The sequence below is a fragment of the Lagopus leucura genome, unplaced genomic scaffold, assembly GCF_019238085.1.
Source record: "Lagopus leucura isolate 7727_CA_CO unplaced genomic scaffold, USGS_WTPT01 Super-Scaffold_100014, whole genome shotgun sequence".
In the NCBI taxonomy this organism is placed as follows: Eukaryota; Metazoa; Chordata; class Aves; order Galliformes; family Phasianidae; genus Lagopus; species Lagopus leucura.
The window spans coordinates 3208664-3224421 of NW_024962268.1; the positions used below are offsets into that span (position 1 = coordinate 3208664).

At 40.8% G+C, this 15758-nt stretch overlaps 1 protein-coding gene across 1 annotated transcript in view; it reads right to left on the bottom strand.

Moving 5' to 3' along the window:
• POC5 (POC5 centriolar protein) overlaps positions 1 to 13391 on the bottom strand; it is a 32770-nt gene extending 19379 nt beyond the window's left edge. Inside the window, 3 exon segments of the mRNA XM_042875511.1 lie at positions 2506 to 2807; positions 2809 to 3030; positions 13221 to 13391. Of these exon segments, the coding sequence (XP_042731445.1) occupies positions 2506 to 2807; positions 2809 to 3030; positions 13221 to 13391 (695 nt within the window).
• Positions 13392 to 15758: the final 2367 nt, after the last annotated feature.

Genomic DNA, 15758 nt, shown 5'->3' on the forward strand with positions numbered 1-15758 from the left:
AGTGATAGAGGAAAAAAATTACACATGGAGAGACTATAGAAACCTTAATTTATGAGCACAGTTCTATGTCAGAGCCTCCTCCTTAGTTGCAGTGTTTGGAGTTATATATCTTACTTCAGTACAAAATTCCTACAGAGGGATATAGGAACGCCTAAATTCTGCTCTGATTTTTTTTTCTCCTGGAAATACCACAATCCAGGCTGAGATGATGCCCTGAATGCTTACCATACAGCATAAAAAATTTGTTAATGAATGAATGGCAGAGTGATATAGCTGCCTGATGAACATCGAAAGTAACCACGAGACACTTTTGAACAGAGAGCTGTTAGCTGAGAATAAGCCTGGGAAGAAGACCACTATAAATAACCAGATGAACAAAGTATTGGTATAGTGTAGCTAACAAGCATGCAAGTTAAAATAATTTTTAGACAGGCCTTTAAAACTGTCAATCATAATATTCTTAGCTGTTTTTTAAACAGATGAATTTTCTGACAGAAACATTATTTTTAAATTGCCAATTGTACTGATATTAAGTTGGCAGGAAATGTCCTCCTTAATGACCATCTTATTTCAAAATACTAAAAAAAAAAAAAAAAAAAAAAAAAAAAGCAAAAAAAACAGAGCGCTCTATATGGGAATAGAGATGGAAGTTAATTCATTCAGTTTTATGAGTTATTCCAGATACTGATTTGTCATGAACCATAGAAGACCTCTCTGCCATTTATGGCTTTCAGTATGCAGAATGGGAAGCTAGTGTCTGTGCTGATATTTTAAAAATGGCATAAACACAACTCTAAATGCTGAGATTTCCTACTGCCTAAGGTTCAAAAAACCTTTATTATCTCACTGCTTACTGCCTTCTTATGTTCTTTCAAAGGCCCCAAATTCTTCTTCAGTAAATCAAACCATGTGCTTTATAACTCACAGTTTCTCAATTAGTGGGTCTCAAGCAGTCCAGAAGTCCTAGAGATATCCAAATGTGCTCACATGCATGTTGGTGAGACAAAGGATCAGTTAATTACCAGGTATTCATAGAAACAGGAAGAGTATAACAAATTACAAACACTGCTCTCTTCATCAGCCCATTTAACAAAACTACCTACCACCAATTCTTATAATTAAACACGAAGCCACTTGAGTTTCACATGACTCTGAAGCATCTAATGAAGTGGAAGGAAAAGTTTGTTCATTAATTTAAGGCCACTGCCCTGACTTTCAGCCTTCTGAAACTCTTAACGCTCAGTTTAGCATATATAGCTCTTCGTGTATCATTGAAACTATGCTTGAGTTTGTGGTTCTTCAACTCAGCTGCTTTCTTTCACACAAACAATGTTATCTCTCCATTTCATGCCACTTTCCAAGCTTAAAACTGCAGCTCAGCTATCTGAAGTCACTTTATAGGAGTCACAATCTGCTCAAGCTCAGTGTCTGCCTTCTCTGTCTATCCCTTTTCTTTATTCCTCTGGACTAGACCTCTACCATGTGCACCAGAATTCTAACCCGACTGTCTTTACTAACTTGAAAATCACTCCACATTACAAATAGCACACTTCTTAAATTTTCAGCTTTCCTCACAACACTTCTATTTTCCCCATCAACATCTCTGGTGTTCTTGCCTGCAGTCCAACCTGACATTCTGAATATTGCAAAGTCCAGCACAAATACCAGTAAACCCAGAATTCTAGAAAACTGCTCATATACAGAACAGGCAAAACTACTGTAAGATAAATACAATTCTTTTAAGCTGATGTTTGCACATGCCATTGTCACCTCATGCTAAAAATAAGTTATCTGCCTTGATCTGATTAAGAGAACACATGGCAAGTTTCTGAGAGAGATATTTATCATGGCATACGAAGACATTGGTAAACTGATTTGCTGAGGTGCAAATCACGAAATGCGACGAGGCTACCGAGAACTTCATGGTTATCTCGTGCCTCTCATCTTCCCCAGGCGTCTGCCAGGACACTTCTGACCACACCAAAGCAAGGCTCCTGCTAACAGCACTAAGTTAACATGAAACCGTTAAGTGTATGACCGCAGTGCTAAGGACAGCTACTTACAGAAACAGCCCTCAGCTTTACAGATCTCTCATTTGTCTCACCGCGGCTGTTCACGCCACTAATTCCGAACTATTTGAGCCCCATGAGACTTCTGCTTTGGCAGCCTGCTCGTTACCTAGGGTGCTGCTTTCCGACGAGCCTCTCACCCAGGAAAGAGGTCTACTTCCGGAGGCCCTTTAACTTACACGTACGAAGCGGTATCACTCAAACCCGGCGCCTGCAGTGCCGATTGCCCGCTGCGGTCGCCTCAGCTGCAAAGTAAGGCCGAGCCGCGGGGCGTCACGCAGCAACCCGGTGGCACGGCCGGGCAGGAACACGGCCGAACAAGTCAGGAAGAGGAATCAAAACTTCGTACGTGAACGCATCCCTTTTTTGTCCTGCTACAGACTAGGCCTCTAAGGCTGCCGGGCCGCCTCGGGCCGCCCCCCGCCTCCCCTCTCACCTGCGGGCAACGGTCGGAGCGTCCGCCGGGCGCAAGGGTTTCAAACTACCGAGGCGGAAGAAGAAACGCCTCTCTGATAGGTTCAGCCGGCTTCTGCAAGGCACAATCTGATTGGACATCTTGGCGGAAAAATAGCCAATTAGAGAGCTCGGCCTGAGGAGATTGGGAGTGCAAAGCCGTCCCGCCCCTCGGCTGCGACGCGTCACCCTTTGCCGGTTCCTGCCTGTCAGCGGTGCCGCCTGCTGATTGGCCAGCTCCGTTCCCGGGGCTGGGGCGCGGGCCGTGGGTGGTCGTTGGTGGGGGGCGGTTCTGAGGGACGGGCGCCGTGAAGGGGGCAGCTGTGCGGTGCGGGACTCCGGGTGTCCTTGGTGTTGCAAGCTCTGTGGTCTTGCTTGGTGCCTGCTGGTGAGCGCCGTAGGTGGCTCGTGTGGGCCTGTTCGTGCTGGGGTGTGTAGGGAGCAATGCCAGTCCAAAAGCTTGTCTAGCCGGGAGCTCAGATAGGTACCCCGCGTTGGGGAATTGCTGCTAAAAGAATCATGGAATGGCTTGGGTTGAAAGGGACCATAAAGGTCATTTATTTCCAATCCCTTGCCATGGGCAGAATTGCCACCACCAGATCAGGCTGCCCAGGGCCCCATCCAGCTTTGTTGGAAATATCCAAATAATTTTCCAGGATAGTATCTCTGATAAAGCAGATTTTATTTGCAGTTGCAATGGCGGGCCAGCAGGAGCACACGCAGAAAACACCGGTCATAACTTTTGGCCTGCTTTACAACATAAAAGTAAGCATAAGCTCTTAATTGTTTAATTACCCCCTAGCATTTGTGCCCTTAACTCTGGATCGTTGTTCTGGTCATCTGTCTGTCCTTGCATAGACATAAGCTTGGAAGGAGGATAGAGTGGAGTATCTTGGAGCCTGCATATGGCATTCTAACATTCCCACAGAATGGGACAGTTCTGCTTTGCGTAAAGGCCCTGGCTCCTTGAAAGCTTGTTAAATGTATTTCACTTTTGCTGGCCTAATGAACAACCTTACAACATGTTTCCCAGTTCAGAATACTATACCCACATTGTTTAGAACATTTAAAGTCTATTGCAGCCTTTGTGAGAAAGAATTTGTCACATAATTTGGTAACTATATTTCTAAAATATATTGCTAATATGTATATGGTATTTCTACTTTTCACATCAGCTATTTCTAAGGATGTGCTACAGCTACTTTAGGTCGTCCTTTTCAATATTCAATGCAGAAACAACATTTTATCCCATTCCCACAGCCTGGTCTTAAGTGCCCCCAGAGACAGGACATCCACAATCTCACTAGGCAGCCTATGACAGTGCCTCACCGCTCCCAGTCAAAAATTTCTTCCTCACATCTAACCCAAAGCTCCCCTCTTTCAGTTAAAATCATTCCCTCTCGTGTTCCCACTATCGGAACATGTAAAAAGATAGTCCCTCTCCTGCTTATATGTACTGGAAGTTCTCCCTAGAGTCTTCCCCAGGCTGAACAGCCCCAGCTCTCTCAGCCTGTTCTTGTAGGGGTGATTTTCCATTTTTGAGGCCCTCCTCTGGACCCTCTCCAACAGCTCTGCATCCCTGCTGTGCTGGGGGCCTCAGACCTGGACGCAGTACTCCAGAAGGGCCTCACGAGGGCAGAGCAGAGGGGGACAATCACCTCCTTCTTTCTGGCCTCTCCTCCTCTACCTTCTGGGGTGTTAGAGCACGCTGGTGGCTCCAATTAAGCTCAAGTGTCGAATATGTTTACGCCGTGGTAGAAAGGTGTCTGATTGTTAGTGTCAGCAAGCCACGTGCTGGGTAACATTGAACAACAGCCGTTGCGTAGATCCCTGGGGAGAATTTTGTTGCAGTTACCTCTGGGCAGTAGTAAGTAGAAATTCAACACCAAATTTTACAGGCTTTTCTGTCTGGCTCCAGGAATCAGAGAGCCCTTCTGTCTGCTTGCCTCCATTTATCCTGACACCATCTTAATTGCTCCTTTTGTAATGTGTGCTGTGACACAGAAAATCCTTTCACAATAATCTACAGCATACATCTGTACCATCTGGTACTCCAGGGACACAAACCTCCTGGTCAAGTTCTGTAATATGTGAGTGTACTTTATATTGCACCAAAATTTTGCCTGGTAACACGAAAAGGACAGCACAGACATAGCAAACAATACACAACTGCAATTTATAATTTCCCCTTATTTTTTTTAGTAAGCAACGTGCATATGTTCCAGAATCTTTTGGACCTATGAAAGAGTTAACTCAGGAAATTATCAGAAATATCACCTCTCTTGGAGGCTTTAAGTTCTTCCACAGAAAGCCTTTTATGTAATAAAAGGACTCCTTTAACCTCATTTTCCAAAACCTCTTGGCTACTGCAGCATCCTCTTAATTGACAATTTCACCTGAAGCGAAGCTTCTCGGAGTTGAAGTGGGTAATGTGAGGTACTTGTGCTTTTACAGACCACTCTTAGGCTTAAGCCGCGCAGAACCTGACCAAAAGCAAGATTTCAATTCCTTTTTCTACTTTCTGTACTGAAGTGGATGACAGTGTCTCATTTAACCAATGAGTGGAAAGTTTTCCAGAACCTTCTTTCAGCACATTAGAAAATACTAAAGCTTTTTCTTTCAAAGAAACTGAAAGGAATTGTGTTAAGCAGTTACACCAATCTTTTCCTCACTGTGTAAGACATACTAATGCTAAAATATGTACTTTCTAGATCATCTTTTAAAAACATAACAAAGCCAGTCTAGTATCTAGATAGATGAATAGTTTTAAAATGCACTGATCATGATTTACTACAACTAGTAGGTGGGTAGAAATATTATTTAACAGATTTTTTTCAGAGATTTCCTGGTGAGTCTTTAATCATGATATCTATTGTGTATATTTTTCACTTTTTTTTATATATCTTGTCTATTTTTATATATATTACAGTGTTCCCTGTTGTATTTGTGATGTGTTCATGTATTTCTTTGATGCAGAAACCGCAAGCTTAGCACTAATCACAACCAAGCGTCAGATACCTGTAAATATAAAACATTTACTTACCTCAGCCATTCCTCTCAGACAATAAACAAAATCAGAATTAACAGAAAGCAGTGCCTTTTATGAGTCTCTGTACTAGTAATCTACACATCGAACATCTGTTAACAGGTATTCAGTCTTTCTTTTCTAAGGATTTAATGAGAGGTACTTATTTCACTAGTATTAAATGCATTAGCAGTAGGCACTTGCCAATATGAAACTTTCCTTTAGCCTAAAAATTCAAGTAGCAAGGCAAACTTCCCATTTATTTTTTTCCTAAATTTCTAAATTTATAGGTAGGAGTGACCACAGTATGAATGAATTTGCTCCATATGGGCTTTATTGAGCTCAGTGGGACCAATGGAAAGAAGACAGAATGTGGTATCTATAGAAATGATACCAGTGTCTGTTTAAGTGCAGTTTGTAGAAATATTTGAAATTAGGAATTGGAAGAAGCATCATCAGGGGGCTATTTGTAACTATAACATCTGGTAAGATCCACATGGCTGTGATAAGCAAAAAACTCAGTCTGAGTGACTCTTCATTATTGTGCAGTCAATATATTTTTTTAAGGCTCATGAAGTTGCTTGTTTTGGTTAGTTTCCAGAAAAGTAGAGTGAAAGACTGTTTACTGGTGGACTATTGTAAGCATGTGTGATATATCATGGTTTCAGAGAAACATCTCTGTCTGTCTGTCTGTTTATTTATTTATTTGTTTATTTTCCTTGCACTATTACTTTGTTTGAATGCTAATTTGAAGGCAACACTCAGCTGTGGTCATATCTAGGTGAGCAATGCTTGCACCAAAGCAGTGTGTAATCACTTTTCCCTTGCCACATCTGGCTTTAATGCAAAGTTCTAGCTGACATAGGATTTTCTAATAATCCAAAATGTTCATCCTCTTAATTTATTGTTTTATAATTGAAATGAAGTCAAATGTAGAACTGTTGCATTGTTTTGAAATTATTGTTATTGGTTAATGTTTCAGCAAGGCTTGTATTTGTCCAGTATGCACTAGTAAAATGGAGCACAAGTTCATTGTTTCTGACCCAGCAGTGCGATAGTATTATACAAAGCAGAGATATATGCTTTTTCTGATTCTAATCTGTATTGAACACTGCTGCTGTAAAAAGTACGAAGTGTATTCCTGCATAAAAGTGTTCTTGAAATAAAATGTAAGACATAGCCTTTAAATATGTGCTTAGTCTTCAGTCCTGTGCCTTTGGGAAAATGCAGACATTTGAAAATTGAAGGAGATTGGATGGGTACTCAAACCAATCTTTGTGATGCAAACATCTACTGCTACTTTGTAATTAGATGGATAAAAAGCAAAGGAGATCAAATGGTATAAAGCTGATTACTGGTATAAAGAGATAATTGTAGATAGTTAGAGTGCAATGAAATGACAGTAATTACCCTACTCCCACACTTTGGGTTTTGTAAAGTATCTGATAAAACCTTATGTTGAAACTTTCTGCTTCTTAATTGTGTATCAGAAATACTACTCATCTTTAATGTTGGATTCTATAACAAAAGACAAAGGACAATTATTTTCACGGAAGGAGGGAGAATTTTCCATGCTTCTGTGACCACTTATGTTCATATGCTGCTCTAGCCAAGCAAAAGCCATAGCAGCATTTGGAGCCAGGAAGAGTACAGTCGTGTGCAGACTGAGAACTTGTGTTGAGTTGGCTGTCTTTGAGGAAAAGGAGGAGAAGCGAGTCAGGGAAAAGGAGGCCAAATAAATTTAGTAGCACCGGTGCATTCATGAATGCACATCCCTTTGTTCTTTGAAGTAGTTTTTGAAGGAGTCAAAGTGCGAAGTAAGCACACTTTACATGTTATGTTCATGAATATTCAGTGTTGTCCATAATTTTATATCTGTTGAAATTTCTCAGTTGTTTGTTTTTGTTCTGTGTTTTTCTTCACATATCTACTGTAATTACTGTGATGGAAAAACAGATACTTTGTTATAAGTCAAGTGTAGATACTGGACTTTCACTCTTCTAGGCTAAATAGTTATCTGGTTACTATGTGAACAGAAGATCTGTTTTGTCTCATGTACACTGTTAGACATAGCTCTGGGTCTCCAGGTGGACTTGTGTCTTCTATAAATCAGTCTTGTCACCTCTCTTCTGTGCCACGAGTCCACATGTCTCAGACAGAAGCATCAAGTGTCTGGAGGTGAAAAGCCAGATAGAAGGCAATGAACTGCATCTTTTTGGGCCTTACATTCAAAGGTCAGTCATATGTTGGCTCCTGCTTTTGGAGGCCTTCATAAATGCATGGACCAAGGCTGTTTCTTTCCCCTCATGGGAACTGAAACATTATGAATAGCTGATCGGCAGATCATCATTTCAGTATTCAAGTAGTTTTTTTGTTGTTGCAATTAAAATTTCGCTTTTCAAAATATCTCAAAACATTACTAAATCAAAATTCTAATTTTAGTTGAGAAACAATCGCTGAAGATGATGGATATGGGAAATGTTTATGTTTATGCCATAATTTGTTAAGCAGCTGTCAACAACTGATATCATTTTCTGGTGATGATAATAATCACAGAACAGCCCAGGTTGGAAGAGATGTTGAAATAACATCACTTACAAATTTTCATTGAAAAAGAGAGACTAGATGAGGTAATCTAACATCCTGCCTAGTTGCATCTTGAAATACTGAAGTGATGTGAAATCTGCCATGCCCTTGTTGAGGTTGTACCACTCTTTAAGTACTGGAATACTGCAATGAGCTTAGAACCTTCTCTAGCATGAAAATACCTAACTCCTTTAGCTTTTCCTCATAGGGCAGGTTCTTGGATCATCTTTATGGTCATACTTTGAACTCTAGCATGTCTTTTTTGATCTGTGGAGACCAGGTACTTAATGTGTGTCCTTATAATTGCTGAGAAGAGTGGGATAATTACATTTCTTTCTTTGCTAGTAATGACCCTGCAGTTGCAGCCCAGCATTCGATTTGCCTTTGGGGCTACAGTGATGCACTGCTGACTCCTGTTCATCATGTTTGCCAGGACTGCTAGGTACTTTTCAGCAAAGCTGCTCCCCAGCAACACAGATCCTGGACTGTGCAGGGCTCTTTGGTTACCCCTTCCCAGATGCAGAACAGTGCATTCATCTTTGTTAAATTTCACACTTATCTTACTTGCTCCCTCTTACAGCCTGTCTAGGTCTCTCAGGAAGATGACTCATCTTTCTTCTGATGTGTCCACTTCACCATCCACCACCTGGCTTAGTGTCATTTGCAGTCTTGTTGACTGCTTGCAGTCCCATCATCTGCATAATTCATGATGGTATTAAACCATGTGGGGTTTAAAATGAGTCCCTGGGCAACCCCACTAGTGACAGGTTTTCAATCTAAGTTAAAAAATGTTGATCACCACCCTCAAAGTGTGGTCTGTTAGCTTATTAATTAGACATCAACCATCCATTCTATTTCTTGCTAGTTTTAACAATCATATCCTCGTAATTACTGAATACCTCGGAGTTAAAAAGATTCTACCAACTCTCCCTCCATCCACCAACCTCTTGTAGAAATTCTGCTCTGGATATTTCATTTGTGATATAATGGTCAGTGCATATATAAAGTATGTATGCTTCTCAGAGAAGGCTTGTAAGTTGAGAGGTTGAAAATAGTCTGGAATTTAATACTGTATGAAAATGTATTTGCCTTTGTTTTTGTTTTTGGTCTTTTTGTTTGTTTTGTTTTGTTTTGTTTTTTTTTCCCCACAGAAGTATCAGCTTATAGCTTTACAGGCACTTACAGGATAGCATTTGTTGAAGGGCCTGTAGATATTGTAGGCCTGGTGAATGTGTTCATTTATACTTAAGAGTTTCTCCTGGGGAATCTGAATTATTTTTCACTGGAGTAAGCTTTTCCACATCAGCCAGTCAGTCATCCACATCAGTAACAGAACCTATCATGACTACAGTTATGAATGGATTTTGCATGAATTGCAAGAAAGATTTTCTGCTGTAATGATTAACTGGCATGTTAGATACCACTTTTCAGTCACATGGAAGCAGAGCCACTATTAAAATGCAGAGTATATATATCAATATATCCCTCTGTTTTCAAGCCTCTAATTTCTCTAAATGGTGCTACACAGGAAACCAAACCTATAGGCTTTGTCTGAGTGTAAGGAAATGCTTTCTGCAAGACTGATCTTTCTTTTAGCAGACTCCCTCGTCCCCCCACCGCAGGCTAGAGAAATATTAGCAACTTCTGCTGTGTTTTGTCTTTGGTGGAGTAATAGAACACCAGTTGATTAAAAGGAGGGTGCTTCAATCTTTTTTTTTTTTTTTTACTGTTCTGAATATTAAAAAATTGGAATGGACAAAACTTGATTTTCCTTACTTATATTCAAAATTCTGTGTCTGTATTTGACTTCAGCAGTCAGCTCTTGTTCTGGGGTGCAACAGTTACTGAAATACTCCAGAGGCATAATAAAATATTTAAGATCAGTGCATTCTGTTTGTATTTTTAGTGATTAAGTGAATTGTTTCATTGCAAGCTTCTGAACTGACAAAAAACATAAGTCTGATAATGTTTTAGAATGCAGTGAAAATTCTGGATAAACCAGAACAGCACAGTGAGCCGTGGAAATGACTCCACAATGGGTGCAAAAATGATCTTTTAATAATTTTGTCAGAAAGAACTTTAAATATTTCTGTGGTTGCAGTACTTTTCTTCTTGTAAGCTGTAGAGAGCAAGTGATCAGTAAATTTTTTTCTGATTGGAAATCAAAAGATCAGAAGGAATCTAGATTATAGATTAATCTAGAATTTAGGAATCTAAAGATGTTCCAGTGGCAGGGTGCACATGTACAACTTATTTACAGTGACATATGCTGCTTCAGCAGTGAAACACAACTGTGCTATAGAGTATTGAAAGACCATAATAAAATGCAACATGTCAGCATCTTTCAAGACTACCATTAAGGCTGTCCATAAGTCTGCTACTGAAAATCACATTTGAAGAAAGAAGATTGTTTTTTTCTTTGTAAGTGTTCCTCACAGAAGCATAGAAGGGTTTAAAGGAACGTTAAAATGTATTTCATACAGAAGTCTGCAGAAAACAGTTGGCAGCAATTAAAGTGTTTTCTATGAAAATAAGTAAAAGGCTTTCAAAGCTTAATTATATTAATGATCTGTTCCTAAGGAAAACAAGATGTTTATGTGTAAAGATTGTTGTGCTAATTGCAGACTTTAAAAAAAATCTAAGCACTGTACTTCCTTTACCACTTCTTTTGCATGAAGGACTGCTAGGTAGGTTCTTTGAATGATGTTCTCATTATGAAGCACAGATTTGTTTGCCAAAGTACTTGAAGAAAAGCTTAAAATGGTCAACATGAAGCGGGCTTTTGTCGTTCCTCTAAGAGCAGTCCATTGTGTAACAGTCATCATGTTTCAGCATCTCTCTTCTGCAACACCTTATGGCAGGATCAATACTTTAGTTGCTGACAGCTGTATACATACGTTAGCTTTCCAGCCGGAATGCCTCCAGACCCCATAGCTGTGTGACAGCCTGTACCTATCGCACCATCTCCCCTTTCTCTGGCAAGTTCTGTAGTCACTGTGCTTGCCTGCTGCACATCTTCGTAGGCAAAAGGGCAATTTCTTCCCTTGGAGCTGTATCCTGAAGCCATGAGTCAGCAAACAGGGAAGCTGACGACATTGCCGGGATGTACCACGCAGAGATGAGCCTCTGCAGTGACGCAGCCTTTGTTCATCAGAAGTCAGCAAGGATTTTTACATCATCTCTACGCCAGGTGGCAACACATCATGCTGCTCTGATAGAGAGCTGGACTTAAAGTAACAAACACTTCTAATACACAGCAGGCTGTAAAATTCAGCCAGTGCAGAAAGATCAGATTTAGATGCTGAATCATTACCTGTTCGTATTCTCTCCACTCCCCAGGCTTCATTTAGTCTGAGAAGAGCTTTGCCATTTTAAAGGGCTACGGGAACTATGCTATCAGTTCGAGAAGATTTTCTTCAAGAAATATCACAACATTCAGCCGTAGGATAGTTTTCTGGATAAGTTCAGGGATTGAGTATGCTGAAACTTGAGCTTGTGTATCCTGGTATTTGTATCATAAAAATGCTGAAAAGATGGATGGAATGCTATTAATTGAAACTAAGAAAGTAATTTCATTAGATGTTGTAATAGTAAACATCAATGATACCTTTTTAAGTTTTAAAGAGAATCACTGGCATTTATTTTCAGATCCCAAATATTGTACATTATTGTAGCTTTTTCTTTCAAAATTTCTGGCATCATTTTTGTGCATCAGAGCACCAGCAATCAAAGAGGTTCCTGGAATGTGTTGATAACTTCCTCTTCGAAGTGGTACAGGAACCCATGAAAAAAGTGCTCACCAGTGAGGAGGGGCTGATGAGTAACATGAAACTCAAGGGCAGCATGACCATGAAATGATGGAGTTCAAGATCCTTAGAGCATCAAAGAGAGTGCGTAACAAAAATGCTACTCTGGGTTTCTGGAGAGTATGATTTTGACCTCTTCAGGGAACTGCTTGTCAGGGTGACATGGGATAAAGCACTGGAGGGAAGAGGGGCCCAAGGAAGCTGGTCAGTACTTAAGGACCATCTCCTCCAAGTCCACAGAATCACAGAATCACAGAATAGCTGTGGAAGGGACCTCAAGGATCTCCAACCTCCCTGCCACATGCAGGGCAACCAATCTCCACAATCAATACTGGGCCAGGCTGCCCAGGGCCCCATCCAATCTGACCTTGAACACTTCCAGGGACGGTGCATCCCAGCCCAGATGCTGTTCATTGCAAGAGAGAGGAAGGCAGACAAGAATGCCAGGATGCCTCTGTGGATCAGCTTCTGGATTTATGTAAGAGCAAAAAGAAAGTCTATGGGGGGTGGAAGCGGGAACAGGTTACCTGAGAGGACTACAAAGAAGTTGTCCAAGCAGCCAGGGATCAGGTTAGGAAAGCTGAAACACATCCAGATTAAACACAGCCAGGCACTTAGAGGGGAACAAAGAGAAATTGTGCAGGTGTATCACTGATTAAAGGAAGTCCAGAGGAGGTTGGGCCCTCTCTGGAAGGAAACTGGAGTTCTGGTCATGAGGGATATGGATAAAGCTGGGGTGGTGATTGACTTCTTTGCTTTAGTCTTCACTGGCCTGTGCTCTAGCCACACTGCCCAAGTTGCAGAAAGCACAGATAAGAATGGGGAGAAGGAAAATCTGCCCACTGTAAGCAAAGATCAGGCTCGTGACAATCCAGGTGCACAAGTCCATGGGACCCAAAGAGATCCAATCAAGGATTTTGAGGTACCTAGCAAATGGAGATGCCTACCTGCTATTCATCATATCTGAAAGGTCATGGCAATCTGGTGAAGTTCCCAGTGACTAGAAAAGGGGAAACATAACCCCCATTTTCAAGAAGGGAAAAAAAAGAAGATCCAAGAAACTACAAGCCAGTCAGTCTTGCCTCTGTGTCCCGTAAGATCATGGAGCAGATCAGCAGATCCTCCTGAAGGCCTTACTGAGGCACATGGAAAATAAAGATGGGTGATTGGTGGTAGTCAACATGGCTTCATCAAGGCCAAGTCATATCTGACAAACTTGGTGGCCTTTTATGATGGAGTTACAGTGTCAATGGATAAAGGAACAGCAGCTGATTTATCTACCTGGACTTGTGCAGAGTGTTTCATACTGTCCTGCCTGACATCCTGGTTACCAAATTGGAGAAAAATGAATATGATGGCTAAGGATTTGGCTGGATGATCACGCTCAGAGACCTGGGGTCCGCTGCTCAGCGTACAAATGGAGATCGTTGACATGTCGCATTCCTCAGGCATCGGTACTGGGACCAGTGCTACTTAACATCTTTGTCAGCAGTATGGACACTAGGATTGAGTGCAATCTCAGCAAGTTTGCAGATGACTCCACGCTGAGTGGTACAGTTGACATGGTAGAGGGAAGGGCTGCCATCCAGAGGGATCTGGACAGGCTTTAGAGGTGGGCCAACCTCGTAAAGTTTAACAAGGACCAAGTGCAAGGTCCTGCGACTGAGTAGGGGAAATATCAAGCACAAATATAAGTTGAGTGGAGAATGGCATGAGAGCAGCCCTGCTGAGAAAGATTTGGGGATGGCAGCTGATGGAAGGCTCACAAAGAGCCAGCAGCATGTGCTTGCAGCCCAGAAGGCCAACTATATCCTGGGTTGCATCAAGAGAAGCATGACAAGGTCGAGGGAGGTGATTCTGCCCCTCTACCCATCTTGTGAGATTTCACCTGGGTTACTGAGTCCAGTTCTGTAGCCCCCAAAACAAGATGGACATGGAGGTGCTGAATCGTGTCCAGAGGAGGGCCATGAAGATGATCAGACAGCTGGAGCACCTCCTGTTGGTAATTAGGTGAGAGATGAGTCTAGTAGGGCTTGTCAGACTTCAGCTCTCAGTAAAAATACATGAAAAGGAATATAAGAGAAGAGTTCTTTTAAAATTTAAATGATATATTCTGTTTGTACAACAGATGTAAAAAGCAAAATGTAACTGTGGTTAAATAGAAGTTTGTGAAGCAATTAAAATGCAAATGAGTAAATTGACAAATGAGACATTTACAGCAGACAGAACTGTGAAAGAAAATGAGAAAATAAAGAATATATAGAAAAAATGATATAGAGAATATCTGACCCGTGAAAGTAAACAGTAATTATATTGGAACACTTTTCCAGTAAGAACATTCTTAATTTCTCAGATTTCACTTAAGGTTCTTTTAATCATGTGTGAACTACAGTTCTATATATACAAGATGTGAAAGGTCATATTACCTTCAATCCCGCAGTTGTCTGGTTTTCTTTCTCATAAATATATATTTTCTTTGTCTAGTTTTAGTTTTGTTCAGTTTTGATATTTTCCACTTACTTTAGGTAGATGGTAAATCTAGTTTTGCCAAAACCAAGAATATTTTCTTTCATTTTTTTTTGTTTTTATCTATGTGTTTCTTCCCTATGAGAAAGTTTATTTACTCAGTATTACCAAGAGCTACAATCACTCATGTTTTCCTTTTTTCCTTCTTAAAGATTACAGAATATACACTTCCCAGCATGTTGAATGAGTACAGATGGCTCTTCTATTTGTAGGCAAAGAGCAGTGCACTTGTAAGAAATTTGACCTAGAAGAAGAAAGCAAAGGGAAACAAACAACTGTTTGCTTTGATGGTATTGTGGTAGAATATGGAAGACTTGAGTAACAGGTTTTTTTAAATGTGTGAACATAAAAGTAGTTACAGTCTCAGATCTGGTATAATACAGAAAGACAGAAGTGACATATGGAAATTGGCATTCAGCTGAAGTGAACTGCTTATATTCAATTACATATCTATTAATATAAAGACTGTAACTTAGAACACCTTTATCAATATTAAATTTCTCTACCATCAGGCTCATGCTCACTAAAGCACGAGTGTCCTTTTGGTTGCCTAGGCTGCATTTAGTGAATAGAAACTGTCTTGGGCCGCATATACGTAGGTTGCTCCAAAAGTTATGTCTCCTCTTTATTTCCATGGAAATGACAACAAAGAGCACAGTAACACCATTTGAGAGAACAAATTCTGAACTACAAAACACTGTTTTTCAACATAGTCACCGCCATTAGCTATGTGTCAGCGATGAAAAAGAGTCTGGATGCTGTGCTCATAAGAATCTGCACCAGTGAGAGTGACCTAATGTCACTACTGCTGAAATGCACCACTGTCTTGCTCCAGTTTATCAGAGGGAGAGTAGATTCTTTGATATATGTATACCCAATGTGAGATTAAGAAACAACGGTTCAAATGTGGTCCTACCAGTTTATTACAGATTTTAATCAATCAGGGAGATGGGGAAGGAGAGAAGAGTGATAGGAAAGATAGGAAATAAAAGCAAGGAGTCTTTGTGGGAAGCAAGATGGAGACAGTCACCACCATGGGTCCAGTGTGGCTCATAGTTCAGTCATTGATCTTCAGTAGTGGTGGGTTGTCAGGTGTTGTTGTTCCATTGATGATGACAACTGTGACCGACTTTCCAGTGGTAGTATGAACTTATTTCTAAGTCCAAAGTGGTTGAGTCAGCTCTCTTTGGAGGGCAGCTTCTGGCTTTTGGATCTCAGCAGAAACTCCTTTTGTTCCCTTCTTCCTGACCTTGCCAGCAGATAGGAGGGAGCATGGAGGTGCCAACTTGTATC